General features: G+C 40.3%; 1 protein-coding gene across 1 annotated transcript; it reads left to right on the forward strand.

Annotated features, from left to right (window-relative positions):
* Positions 1-11,168, forward strand: rrh (retinal pigment epithelium-derived rhodopsin homolog). The gene is made up of 7 exons (XM_029494027.1): positions 1-112; positions 5,306-5,496; positions 7,482-7,581; positions 7,741-7,894; positions 9,913-10,081; positions 10,787-10,965; positions 11,063-11,168. Exons 1-7 carry the CDS (start codon positions 1-3, stop codon positions 11,166-11,168), a joined length of 1,011 nt encoding a protein of 336 aa, XP_029349887.1.
* Positions 11,169-14,140: the final 2,972 nt, after the last annotated feature.

The raw sequence follows: 14,140 nt of genomic DNA on the forward strand, positions 1-14,140 counted from the left end.
ATGCTGATAGACTCTGGAGTTAATATTTCAGATGATGTTGCGCCTTATGGGGGAACAAGTGCTTTAACCCAGCTGGAGCACAACATTGTGGCTGGATATCTCATTATGGCAGGTAACACACAAAAGACAGTCAGTGGTGTTGCCAGCAGACAGGTAGTAATGCATCATAGTGGTGTGACTTTACCACTTGTTTGTCTACAGAACTTATGACAGTCAGAACAGGCTAGATTTTGTTGGCGTGTTTGACTTTATCAGTAAATATGGAGAAATAAGGTTTTTTATCTCTAAATACTAACAAATTAGTGGAGTGAGTGGAGTTTTGCATATAAATTACAGAACAGTGGTAACTGTGAATAAATCGATCACTGATCATAGTCGACTAGTCTATCCATCCACACGGATGGATGGATAGATGGATGGATAGACTATAGTGTATGGTAGTGTATGGTGTATGGTAGAATAAAGTAAACACAAGTTTTGAGTCTCAGATTTATCATCTTGAAACATTTAGCTGGGCTTTGTGGGCAAACAAACAAAAGACAGTGGTAATTAAAATTGCATATATAGCCTGGGCCAGTACATGTTAGAAATGTTTTATAGGACCAAGGGTGTGTATACCACTATGGTTTAAATTTACATTTATTTGCCCTGTCATGCTGTACACAATGATTTCTCTGATAAAACGACAGTTGTGTCCATTTCATGTTTGTTGTTGTAGTGTTTGTCCAGTTCATGGTTTTATGGAGCTTTGTTTCTACTGAAAAAAACATTGAAAACACATTTCATGATTAATAAGTCCATATAATGTGTTTAAAGGGACCTGGTAATATGTTTGTCACAGTTTTCTGCAGGCATGTGTATGGGCCTGAGGCCATGACTTTTAATAGTTTAGGAAATAAATTTAGAAAAACTGTTGTGATAGCATTCTGTAACTTGTTAAGACTGTGGCTTTGTGCCAATGAGCCCTTGTATCCCTGAGACTGCCTTATATGGAAACATGACAACTTTATGAAGACAGAGAAACATAATCTATCTGGCTGATTGATCGATCTATCAAATAATGAGCAGTGGAATGCTGTCTTATGCTATAGACTGAAGTTTGATTTGTCAAGAACAATAATCATCAATAGTGTTTTGTGCATGATACCACTTAAATTCTGACAATTAAATTCTAATTTAAAAAGAAAGTACAATTACAGTGTACAAGTACAATGTTCTGGAATGGCCATCCACAGGCCGCAACATCATTGAAAATGTATGGATTGATTTGAAGCAGGCTGTCTTTGCATGGAAGCCAAAGAACCTGACTGAACTGGAAGCATTTTGTTTGGAGAAATGGCCCAAAATAACACCTATTGATCCACTAAACATAAACAAGCAAACTTTATTTGTTCAGATCTTGGTCCAGTTTAGTGAACCCTAACCCACCTATTACAGACGATCCAATATCTTCTGTTTCCTACTGTAGCTCCAGCAGAAACCATCAGCTGTGTTTGAAGGAGTTGCCTGGGTGTCTCCTTCCCTTTACAGAGGGTTCTGTGCAGTATCTTAGGACTGCAATATTCTGGACAGAGATTGCCGATATTTTTCTTGGAACTTGCAAGCGCCACTCAAAGCACCCAGTACCTGTTGCCTTCAATTTCCACAGCTCTTCCACAGCTATTCTTTCAGTTCTTGGTATTTCTCCAGCTTTGCACATTTCTTCTTTCTGATATTACTGTTGCTTGAGATTGCCAGATCTATCCCCACTTGACTATTTTGTCACTTCAAAGTCCAATTAGGGCAGCATGGTGGCATAGTGGTTAGAACTGTTGCCCCACAATAAGAAGGTTGCGGATTCAGTTCCTTGCCTGGGTCATTTCTGTATGGAGTTTGCATGTTCTCCCATGAGTTTCCTCCTGCCGTCCAAAGACATGAATTTTAACTGGAGACTCAAAATTGACCGTAGGTGTGAAGGCGAGCGGGAGTGGTTGTTTGTCTCTGTCCTTGTGTGTCGACCCTGTGATTGGACTGGTGAGCTGTCCAGGGTATACCCTGCCCCTCGCCTGATGTGGCTCCAGCAGCCAGATGAGTAAGTCCAATCGGTTAGACATCAAATTTTTTTTTTTTTTTTTTTTCAGTCTATGTGTAAGTCCTACAGGATTTGAAGTTTGGCCTCCCTTAATGGTTCCTTGTCTTCCTTCTCATCCTCATTGTGTTTCTGTTGCTGGACATATTCACAAAGCTCATTATTACTTGGGGTGTTGTGGAAGTTTTTACCTAAAAGCCCTCTAAACACCAATTTAGTAAACACACAAAATTCACTGATTGGTCAGCAACAATATGTATATTGCACAATATAGGCGACAAAACTCATACACAAGATGATACAAGCAGTGTCTCAAAGTTACAAAGTTCTAGACAACATTTATAAAGGGGTTTGAACACATTCATGTTTCAGATCATTTTAACTAAATCCCTACAGTATCGTAGGGTCTTCCTCATGTTCAAGTTATGTTGACTGGCAGGAAACTATTCCTATAAAGAAGTTTCTTTCAGATAACATACAATTACATAAAGTTAAAGTTGTTTTTCATAGCAACAGTTATTTTATTTTATTTTTTTTTTGGAATGATGAACCACATTGCCTTGCCTTCCTTGTGATTGCCCCCTTGTTACCATGAAAACATACATTATCAATATCTAAATGTCTTCACGGAGGCAGCAGCATCCCCCTTTAATCCTCTTATCACTAAATCTCAGGGAGGTGGGTGAGTTTGCACCAGGGTTGAGACGAGCATGCCAAGAGCATCACCGCCCCCCTTGTAGCCTATTCCCCACTAAAACTAAAACTAAAACTAAGAGGACCTGCAGGTGACTCCACCTTTCAAAAGACAACATCACTGATATCCACAAAAGGTCAACTTAAATGATGCAGTCACAATTGAAGTTATACTCAAAGTCTAAGTCCAACTACATGAACATCTAAACAGCTTCATCATGATCAAGTTCCAGTTGTTTCAATATGTCATCATCTAATTCAACACAGTCTTTATTTTATTTTACATCATAAGATATTGCTACAGCTGCAATAGTAGTATCAACTGCTTTGCGAAACATACCTCTGGGACAACCGGAGAAGCATCATCATCAAAAGAAATTCAGGCACATCTCCCATTATAGGTGAAAAGAATTGGAAAAAGCTATCACCAAAAGATCCAAAAATGTTAGACAGCCAATTAAAATTGGGATTTGACAAAGCAGATACAGGGTTTAGTGCCATTGGCACCCTTTTCATCGCATTCATTTCAAGACCTGGAGGGATTTATACAGTAACTGACAGATTCCAGCACTTTGATTAGCTTGTTAGGCCGTCAATGATAAAGACAGGTGGAACCAATCATGAAAAAGGCTTTCCACAGTCAGAGGAAATGTAATGCAGAAATGGAAGGCCCTAACCCTAACCAGGAAAAGCTCATTGGAGTCATGAACAAAAAGCCTTTCTTGAGTGTTCATCACAAGAAGTGTTATTTGGTCACAGCAAGAGGTGAGGTATGCATGGCGAAAAAAACCTCGCACTGAATTCCATGAGAAGAACTTATTGCCTACTTTGAAATTTAGTGGAGGGTCTATCATGTTATGGGGCTGCAGGGCGAGCACAGGTACTGGAAACCTTGTTCAAGTTGAGGGCCACATGAATTCCTTTCAGTATCAGCAGATTCTTGACGAGAATGTTCATGAGTCGGTCACAAAGTTGAAGCTACACTGGAGTTGGATTCTTCAGCAGGACAATGATCCTAAGCACTGTTCAAAATCCACCAAGGAATTAATGCAGAAGCACAAGTACAATGTTCTGGAATGGCCATCCCAATCCCCAGACCGCAACATCATTGAAAATGTATGGATTGATTTGAAGCAGGCTGTCTATGCATGGAAGCCAAAGAACCTGACTGAACTGGAAGCGTTTTGTTTGGAGAAATTGCCCAAAATAACACCTGCCTGACTTCAGGGACTTGAAGTGGCTATAGGAGGCGTCTACATGCTGTTATTGCAGCAAAAGGAGGCTCTATTTCTATTATTTCTTTGGGGTGCCCAAATTTGTGCCTATTTTTGTTTAAATGCACATAAGAAAGGTCTGACCTTTCTTATGTGGACCAATAAAAATTATTTCACTACTGAGCTGTTTCTGTTACCATAAGGTATAACATGTTAAAATTAAATTGCTGCTTCAAAAGCTCAGCAAGTGACAAACTGAGGCAGTGATTTTCCTAAGGGGTACCTTTTGCATACCTTTTGCATACCACTGTATCAATGCTTCTTTCATCGACTGGGTTGCAATATCTCCTGTATTACTCCCAAACCGACTTCCCTTGATGATTCTTTTAATTGACATTCTCAACAAAAAGGGCTAACCCAGCAAAAAATTTAATATGGGAATACAATGGCAAAATACTCCACCACATGAACACAGCTATCCAAATTTGAATGATGATGGATGACTAAAGACAATTTCACATATTTTCTAATCTGAAAAAAAAAAAAAAAAGCTTCAGAGTCATTCAAAAACCATTAGTTCCACAGTAAAATAATACAGAACATACCCCATTAAACTCAGTGTAATAGGAACCTGGTCCATACACAATTAAGTGCATATTGTTTGAAGAGTAACTGGATTATTCTAAAATTCAATCGTATTTATACAGTCTATACCAATGAAAGGTGTACAATTGATGATGTATTTGTATGTCACATAATGTTAGATTATTGTATTAATCAAGATCATAGTTGGCTAGCGTTTCTACACATTGTTAAAGGTAAATTAGATAATTGCGCACTGTTTTGAGTTTCTTGTCATTCCATGGATCAGAAATTCAAAACATCAGGAAGTACCAACACATGCAGGTGCATTAGAAGTTCATTTTCATATTGAAAATTCACATTGACATCACATATTCTTCAGTCCATCAGTTCCTGTTTGTATTTAGTTTCTTATTCTGCTAAATGCATTGTTATGCTTTTTAATTTTATGTTCGTTTTGGAAACAGGGTGCTCTGGTGCACTGTCACCAAGTGCTTGCTCATCGGGGGATCTGTTGGGTCTCTTTAAATAATTTTACAAAGAGTTTGGTCTAGACCTGCTTTATATGTACAGTGCCTTGATGTAACTTTGTTAAGATTTGGCGCTATACAAATAAATCTGATTTGATTATGTCTAAGTAAAGCAGAAGTCTTTGTGCTACATTTTTTTGTATGAAACATAATATACATGTAATCAAATCAAATCAGACTTTGAGACTCGCTATCACTGTCTTTTTCTCTCTTCACAGGTGCCATCAGTTTAACAAGCAATATAGTGGTGTTGCTCATGTTTGTGAAGTTCAAGGAGTTGCGTACTGCCACCAACTTCATTATAATCAACCTAGCTTTCACTGACATTGGAGTTGCTGGTATCGGTTATCCCATGTCAGCTGCCTCTGACATCCATGGCAGCTGGAAATTTGGGCACACTGGTTGTCAGGTGAGCAATAGGTAATGATGTAGTGTTGAACTGTGGATCTACTGTGTATCTCCCCCTTGAGACAAATTAGGAATTTGTCATATGGGGCTGCATTACTTCAGGTCAAACTAGATTTACATTAAAAACTCATGTAGTCACAAGGGAGGTGCTTGGTGCTTTTTTTTTCTCATTTGCAAAGACTGTAAAATAGCAAAACCATCTGCATTTATCCTGGTTATTTTTCAGCTTTCACTTTGTAATTACTTCTGCAACTGAACACAAAATATCACAGAAAAATTATTTACTGATTTACAGGAAAAAAGTGTGTTGGACAGGGAAATAAAGGCGGATATAGAAGGTTCCATCTGATATCAATGTCATTTTGCTGTTGTGCAGGTCTGTTGTGACTTAATATTTTGCTGACTTCCTGAATTCCAATTCTGCTTACTGTGTCATAGTACTGTTAAGGTGATGAGCAGTGACTGTAGTGACAGTTTGTACAACCCCCTATAAAAACCATGGGTTTACCATCATCCACTTCAATGAAGTATTCATATCAACTTTCAGTTCTCAGTTACCTCCACCGCTGCAGGAAAGATAGTTTCCTTTTTCTCTATCACTGAAAAGATAATTTAGATAAAATCTGGGATAGTGTTCATTGGCAGTACAGGATGAGGTTGGACTTTGCCTTCTCTTGTTCTCACAAGCTCTAAAGTCCACATGTATATAAATGTATTTAATTATTCACAAGTCCTGGCCTTGTAGTTTCCTTTTCTAAAGCTTTTTGAAATGTCAGACTAACCCCGACTGAGCTGCCCATGGGACTGAATTGGCAAGCAGACAGACGCACATTCACTTCAGATCCTGGCCTACACATGGCCATGTGTTTGGGATATTTGAGAAGATTAGGTGTTTTTTTTTTTTTTTTTTTTTTTTTTTTACTTTTTTTTTCTCTTCTTTCACAGTGATGTTGGCCATGTGATGCTAATCAGTGAGAGCTACTGTCAAATACTTGCAGTAAATCTTGTAAGCAACAGTCTTAAGAAATTGACGTGTTCATGAATTATAGGGATGCAACATTATTATTGCAAGTTAGTTAGCATAATAACATTCAAATTGAAGTTCTACTCCACCAAAAAATATTAACTGAATTTTCTGTGAAAAATTACTCCAGTGCAGGATTTTGTTTGTTCTGTTTTTATTCCCTCATCAAGCTGAATGGGTGCGTGTATGTGTAGGGAGTAGTTAAAGAGAAAAAGAGCGACAGGGGAAAATGGTGGTTGGGTCATGTGAGTGACTAGCAGTGGTGGCTCCAGAAATTTTCTGTTGCAGGTGCTATGGGGATGCCCTACACTCAAGAGCATGGGCTTTGAATTTTTGGGCATTTTATTATGCAACTATAAGCATGCATATATATATATATATATATCCAGACATTTCTTGGGGCACACCTGCTGTGTGTGCCTGGTTTCAGCCAATGTCCATGATTAGTTTTTGTTCAAACTCAGATTCACATCTAGGTGTGAAATCGGGGTGGTGGCGCCATTTCCAAACAGTCAGCCTACACTGGCTCAGGATTTTGGGGGGACATGTAGGCCTCTCTATTGTTCTCTTCAGAGCACATCGAGATCCCAACAGGTATTAGGCCTAATGCCTTAAGCCAAGATGCATTACGGAAATTCGGCACAAAGATGGACTTGGATTTTAGATTTTGATCATCAAAAGTCACACTGATCTGACATTTTTTAGCTACAATTCATGTATTTATTGACTAATATCTAAAGATGAAATGGAGTGGTGACATTTACATCCAAGAAGTCATAATTCAATTAAACTTTTGAAAACCACTAACTGTAAACAAAAAATTCATTCATTCATCTTCAACCACTTATCCATTTCCAAGTTGTGAGGGTAAACAAAATATCTAGAGTGTAATTGCCTGTGGATCTCTGGATTATCCCCACACAGTAGCACACATCACATTGAGCTCTCTCTTCTGCCTCCAGATTTATGCAGCTCTCAACATTTTCTTTGGCATGGCCAGCATTGGCCTATTAATGGTGGTGGCCATCGACCGCTATCTTACCATCTGTAGACCAGACATAGGTATTGATTTACAGTTTCCCATTCAAGTAAAAATACACACAAACACACAAACCCCTGACTTTTTTGCCTGCTTATTTCCAGTATGTGCACATGTGCACAAAGCACTTACTGTCCTGGCATTAATTGTGAATGTATTATTGCTATCACCCCTCTCTTCAGGGCAGAAAATAACAGCACAATCATACAACCTTCTCATCCTCGCAGCATGGCTGAACGGAGCCTTCTGGTCCTCCATGCCTACAGTGGGTTGGGCTGGTTATGCCCCAGACCCCACTGGAGCTACATGCACCATCAACTGGAGACACAATGATGCGTGAGTTATCAACAGATTGTAGCATGAAACTTAGTTTAACATTTAGCCTTTAAAAAAAGCAAATGACTGAAGATAATACACAGAAGGCAGCTTCGGGCAGCTTTCTTCCACCTGAGAAACATCAGGAAAATCAGAAACATCCTTTCTCAGGATGATGCAGAAAAACTAGTCCATGCATTTGTAACTTCTAGGCTGGACTACTGTAACTCATTACTATCTGGATGTCCAAACAAATCTCTAAAAGGCCTTCAGTTAATTCAGAACGCTGCTGCACGAATATTAACAGGAACTAGGAAAAGAGATCACATCTCTCCCGTGTTAGCTGCTCTTCATTGGCTGCCAGTAAAATATAGAGTAGAATTCAAAATCCTTCTTTTAACGTATAAAGCTCTTAATGGCCAAGCTCCATCGTATCTCAGAGAGCTCATAGTTCCTTACTGTCCTAGCAGGCCACTCCGCTCTCTAGATAGAGGTTTACTTGTGGTTCCTAGAGTCTCCAAGAGTAAATCTGGAGGCAGATCGTTCAGTTATCAGGCTCCTCTTCTATGGAACCAACTCCCAGCATCGGTCCGGGGGGCGGACTCTTTAGCAACTTTCAAGACCAGGCTTAAAACTTTCCTGTATGACAGAGCGTACAGTTAAAAAGTCCTCTACTCTTTAGGTATGCTGCTATAGGCCTAGGCTGTTTGGGGAAGGACTGAGCTTCTCTCTCTCTCTCTCTCTCTCTCTCTCTTGCTCTCTGTCTCTCCCTGTCACCCTCTCTCCCTCTTTCTCTCTAACTCCCTCCTTGCATGCGCTGATGAAAACCCTCCTTCTTAAAAAAAAAAAAAAACAGTTTCACCCAGTTCTAAGCATTTATACTGCATTTACTAACCATGTTCTGCCAAAGTCTCTGTCTCTCCCAGTTCCTCTCCTCTCTCTCCCTGTCCTCATCCTGCAGGTGGTGACTCATCTCCATTCCATGTTCCTGCAACACCTGCCGGTCCCATATAGCATGAATTCTGTATTACAGCTCAACTCCATGAACTTCATGCGACAACATGTTCCTGCCTACACCCCCCCCCCCCCTCCAATGCCTGCCTGCCTGTCTCTCTCTCTCTCTCTCTCTCTCTCTCTCTCTCTCTCTCTCTCTCTCTCTCTCTCTCTCTCTCTCTCTCTCTCTCTCTCTCTCAACCCAACCCGTCGAGGCAGACGGCCGCCCCCCCTGAGCCTGGTTCTGCTCGAGGTTTCTGCCTCTTAAAGGAAGTTTTTCCTTGCCACTGTTGCCAAGTGCTTGCTCATTGGGGGATCTGTTGGGTCTCTTTAAATAAATTTATAAAGAGTTTGGTCTAGACCTGCTCTATATGTAAAGTGCCTTGATGTAACTTTGTTATGATTTGGCGCTATACAAATAAATCTGATTTGATTTGATTTGATTTGAGAAGGGTCCCAGGCCTGAGGACCCAACCCCGCAACCTTCTTGTTGTGGGGCAACATCACTAACCGCTATGCAGTTGTTCTGGGTTCAGCTCTGGGCTTTGACTTGGCCACTCCAGAATACTCATCTTGTTGTCTTTCAACAATTTCTATGTAGTTTTTGCTGTATGTGTGGGGTCATTGTCCTGCTGGAAAATAAATATCTCTCTGCTTTCCCGATTTGGGGTTGCCAAAGCAAGTCAGCTCTGTGACTTGCATGATTGCTTTGGCCACAGTTTTTACACCAGATTCCCTTCCTCTCGCAGCCCTCACCATTTATCTAGGTTTGGGACCAGCACAATATATGTATCTTGTATGGTGTAGACGTTTTTGTTTTGTTGCACGCTGAATTGTTACTCTTACAGATAAACGTGTTAGAGTGACTGTATTAACGACAGTCAGTGTTATAAAGAAAGCATTTAGAGTGACTTGAAGAATATGACAAAAACTTTTTTTTTTTTCCCCCAAACATTAACATTCAGAATAGTTGACATTGGCTATGTGATGTGTGTATTGCCTATATGAATGTATCAACAAATTCCAGCTGTGCTTCTCCTCCACAGTTCCTTCATCTCTTACACCATGGCAGTGATCACTGTGAATTTTGTGCTGCCTCTGTCTGTCATGTTTTACTGCTACTACAACGTATCAGCCACTGTGAGGAGATATAAATCTGGAAACTGCCTGAACAATGTCAACATTGACTGGTCAGACCAGATGGATGTCACCAAGGTGAGAATTGAGTCACAGTCAGACTATCATACTGCTGCTGTCACTGAGTTATTATATTACACAAAGCAGGTTCATCTAAACAAATTACTTCTGAAAGGCTTCAGTAGGTCCCTGTAACCATGGCAAAGATGTGATATAGGCAAGGTCCAGTCTTAATTTTTGTCATGAGTCAATTTCAAACAGTGTTCAGTACCAAGTCTAGGATATTTGGACTAGATCCAATCTAGTACTGGTCTGCAGCAACTGTCTCTGCTACACTGCTTTTGTAAACAGGTTTTGGGCTCACTGCCAAGCCTTTCAGATCAGAGCCGACATCCTTGCGTCTTAACCCTCATAGACTTAATGAATCTCACCTTCTGAGTGATTGTGTGTGAAAGGTGGTAGAGTGACACATTTTATGAAGAGGAATGGGACATTACTTTGAGTATTAAAGTTATTAAATTAGATCTGATAAAAGTAGCACTGATTATAACTGCACACAGTTTAGTCTGAGTCGCCATTTAACTCTGTGATTCACAATGGAACTTCTTGGGATTGCCTTGGTCTTGGAGTGAGTAGTTACACATCAGAGTCATGCACGTACTTCAGAGAAAGTCAATCATCCTAACATGAATCTCAAGGACATTTTTTCTCATAGTCTCTGTTTCATCTTAATGTTTCTCTCCTAACGATCTCAACTATTCCCTTTATGTCTGTGGCTATCAGATGTCCGTAGTAATGATCGTCATGTTCCTTGTGGCCTGGTCTCCATACTCCATGGTGTGCCTCTGGGCATCATTTGGTGACCCCAGGACTATACCCGCCCCTATTGCAATAATTGCTCCACTCTTTGCGAAGTCCTCCACTTTTTACAACCCCTGTATATATGTTATAGCCAACAAGAAGTGAGTTTCATTTTAATTATCCTTGTGAAATACAGATTTGTGTGTTGTTATACTTTTTTAGTGATGGTTCAAACAAGGATATTAATCTTTTTTCCAGGTTCAGAAGAGCCATCATAGGGATGCTCCGATGTCAAACCAGGCAGCAAATCACCATCAATAACCAAATTCCCATGACAACCTCCCAGCAACCTCCCACCCAGTGAGATGAAACAAATGTATTTTTTGTTGCATACCCTCGTTTTTAAGGTTGGTCTGCATCTTTTTGTTGTAGTTGTTCAGTTAAATACTTGACTGAGTGTCATGGTTTTTACTGCCAAGTTAATTTACACGTGTAAATTCCACTTAATGTAGCTGTCAGTATTTCAGTTACTTCTACGGGAACTGCCTCGTCATGCTATTTTATTATCATTAAAATTAACAAAATCATTTATTTTTTGCTTTCATAATTCTGATTGATATCTACTGGGCTTCCATCATGAGGTCAGACAAAGAAAGGCCTACATGTAAACCCTGAGGCCTGACCACAAGGTCATCGTAATTTTTTCTCCAGAGACAAAAGAATCAATCCACAGACCCCATATTCCTACACCCCTTGTAGTTCACACCTGAAGTGAATGGAGTTGGAAGGCTGTCATCTCTGGTTGGCAGATGCTTATCTACATCACAGGGAGTCGAGATAACAGGGCTGTGACATTACTCCCCCTTTAAATACGTCCTCTTTCTGGTATTCGTGCCCTAGAGAAGGTTTACTTTTTCAATCAGCTAGATTATTGACGAAAGTGACCTATACACGCGTGCTTATTCCCCCTTTTGGAGTTTCATCCTTGCTGGACGAGACGAGAGCCAACCAGGATCCATGAGAGTCAGCTGCTTGCAACCTAACAACGTCTCAGCTATTACCTGCAGAAGGAAGGAGAGGAGAGGAGGAGTTTCTTCATGGAGAAGCGGATAACTTCTACGCCCCGTTGTCTACCTAAATCGACCAGCAATTTCATCGCTGCCCCGCCAAGAAACCAGGGCTGTGTCGATTTGGTTCCCCATTGAAATTCCTGCCATGTTAACTTATGCCACCCACAGGACCAACCCAGAACAACTGGTTTTATGGAAAGCATAGTGGTGCAAAATGATTGACAATTTGTGTGAGATTGCAGCGAAAACGAGATTTCTCTGTTGGTTTGATTATGTGTTATTTCATTCAGCTGTTATCTCTTGCACGACATGGCCATAAAATAAGCTATAGGCCTAAACAATTGCTATTGTGATGATCAACAAGTTAAACTATTGCATAGACACAATAACAATTCAGCAACAAAGAATGGTATTTATTTACTCATAAAAATTATAAACCAACAGGCGTGAACTCAGAGCTAAGAAATCGCAAATTTGCAATTATCCCTTTTCCATTAAAAACGACTGGCAGTACTGAATGAAATGGCGGCATTAGTTTACATGGCTTTTCGAGGGGGAACAGGAATTCCAACAGGGAACTAAAACGGCTGACTCACCGGTCTCCTTCCTTCATGATTCGCGCCGCACACCCGATCACCAGATAACGCATAGCGCCGCCTTATTCCTCTATGTTATCTACCATTGAATTTGTGCGTCTACAGAAACGCCGCCGGCCACCAGTTGGCGCTGTCTGTCATTGTCAACAGTAGCCTCCCTCGAAAGCCGCGCCATCTTGAGATACACATAAACACGCTGTATAATAGCTGTTTGTCTTTACACTACTGCTGCTTTATGTGTTTTGCTTAGCATTAGTTGGCATTATAGTATTTCTTGATCAAAACAATTGTTGGCTTTGCTAATTATTGTGGAAGTTAATAAATACTATTTGTAGCTTTAAGGAGAAGTCTTCTTATCATTATTATGCATATTTTATTGTGATAGGTGGCTGATTGAGAGAGTCAGAGCTTGGATTTCACACCATCACCATTCACCTAGTGGTGCTCTTCTAATTAAACAACTGTTTATGAGGCAACCACATTCAGTCACAGCTCCACCCACTCCTGTCCTCAACAGTAAGAAAATATGAAATCCACTAACAAAGCTGAAATATCCTCCAGGCCCTGGGCTTGTGGGAACAATGGCAACTGGGAGATTCTCTAACACCTATACCTGCTTTCTGCCTCCACAATTGAATATCTTCGAAGTTACTTGACTAGCAGGGAAAATGCTCCTTCACTGATGTTGTCTTACCTATGAATTATCTGCTCACTGAGTGTAAATGGGGATGGCTGAGCTGATAAAAATGCTCTATTCCTATTTGTTCAACAAGCATAATGAATAAAGCTACATTGTGTGCCAGGCAGGGGCAGGATGTTTTGTTCTCCTCCTCTGTCTCTCCCTCACCTGTTTCTTCTGATCAGGGTGGATGGGCTCCACCTGAGGACATTCAGCATCCAAGTGCTGGCTGTCCCAGGGACCAATTCCCTGCTGTTGCAGGGAGAGTTCCCTCTCTCTCTTTCAAGCATACCTTAGATGTGTTTCATATTTGGTTAAAGCTGAATTCGCCTTGTGGTGGGAGAAGATTAGGTTTGTTTTTTTGGTTTCTTTTCTTTGACACACCACCCTCACCTTTTCCCCCACCACATTTTGAGTCCTTTGTAAAACCTTTTTCAGAATAATTTTAAATGGTTTTCCCTTGCCAGTTTTCTCAGTGGAATTCTTGGTTTGTCAGATTATGGTCCCTCTTAACCCCTGGCCTTCCCCAATGGACATAACAAGTTGTAACAAGCTATCACTGGGGTCAAAGTGATTATAATTACAATATATAATTACAATTACAATACACAAGGGCACAAGAGATGCACAATGAAAACATGATTGCCTCCATTCTGAAAGGTCAGATGCTGCTCTATGGAGAAAGTGGAAACTCTACTACACCAACCAACTAGCCAGTCGGTGATCTACTCCGTAAATGTTTGAACGAGAAGGTAAGTGAGTGAAAGAACAGCAATGATGAAAGCCGAAGTGGGTGAATAGTCAGGATGGCATAATCATAAATGAATGACTAAATAAGATTATCTTCATTCAAAAACACAATGCCACTGATCTGGATCAGCAGTGAGGCTGCCTTTAATGACACATTGTGATATTGGGTTGATCGTTCCACCTGTTCCACCAGTATAATGAATGTCAGAAAGTGCAGGATTTATCATATATTATATATATG

The sequence above is a fragment of the Echeneis naucrates genome, chromosome 22 (assembly GCF_900963305.1).
Source record: "Echeneis naucrates chromosome 22, fEcheNa1.1, whole genome shotgun sequence".
NCBI lineage: Eukaryota > Metazoa > Chordata > Actinopteri > Carangiformes > Echeneidae > Echeneis > Echeneis naucrates.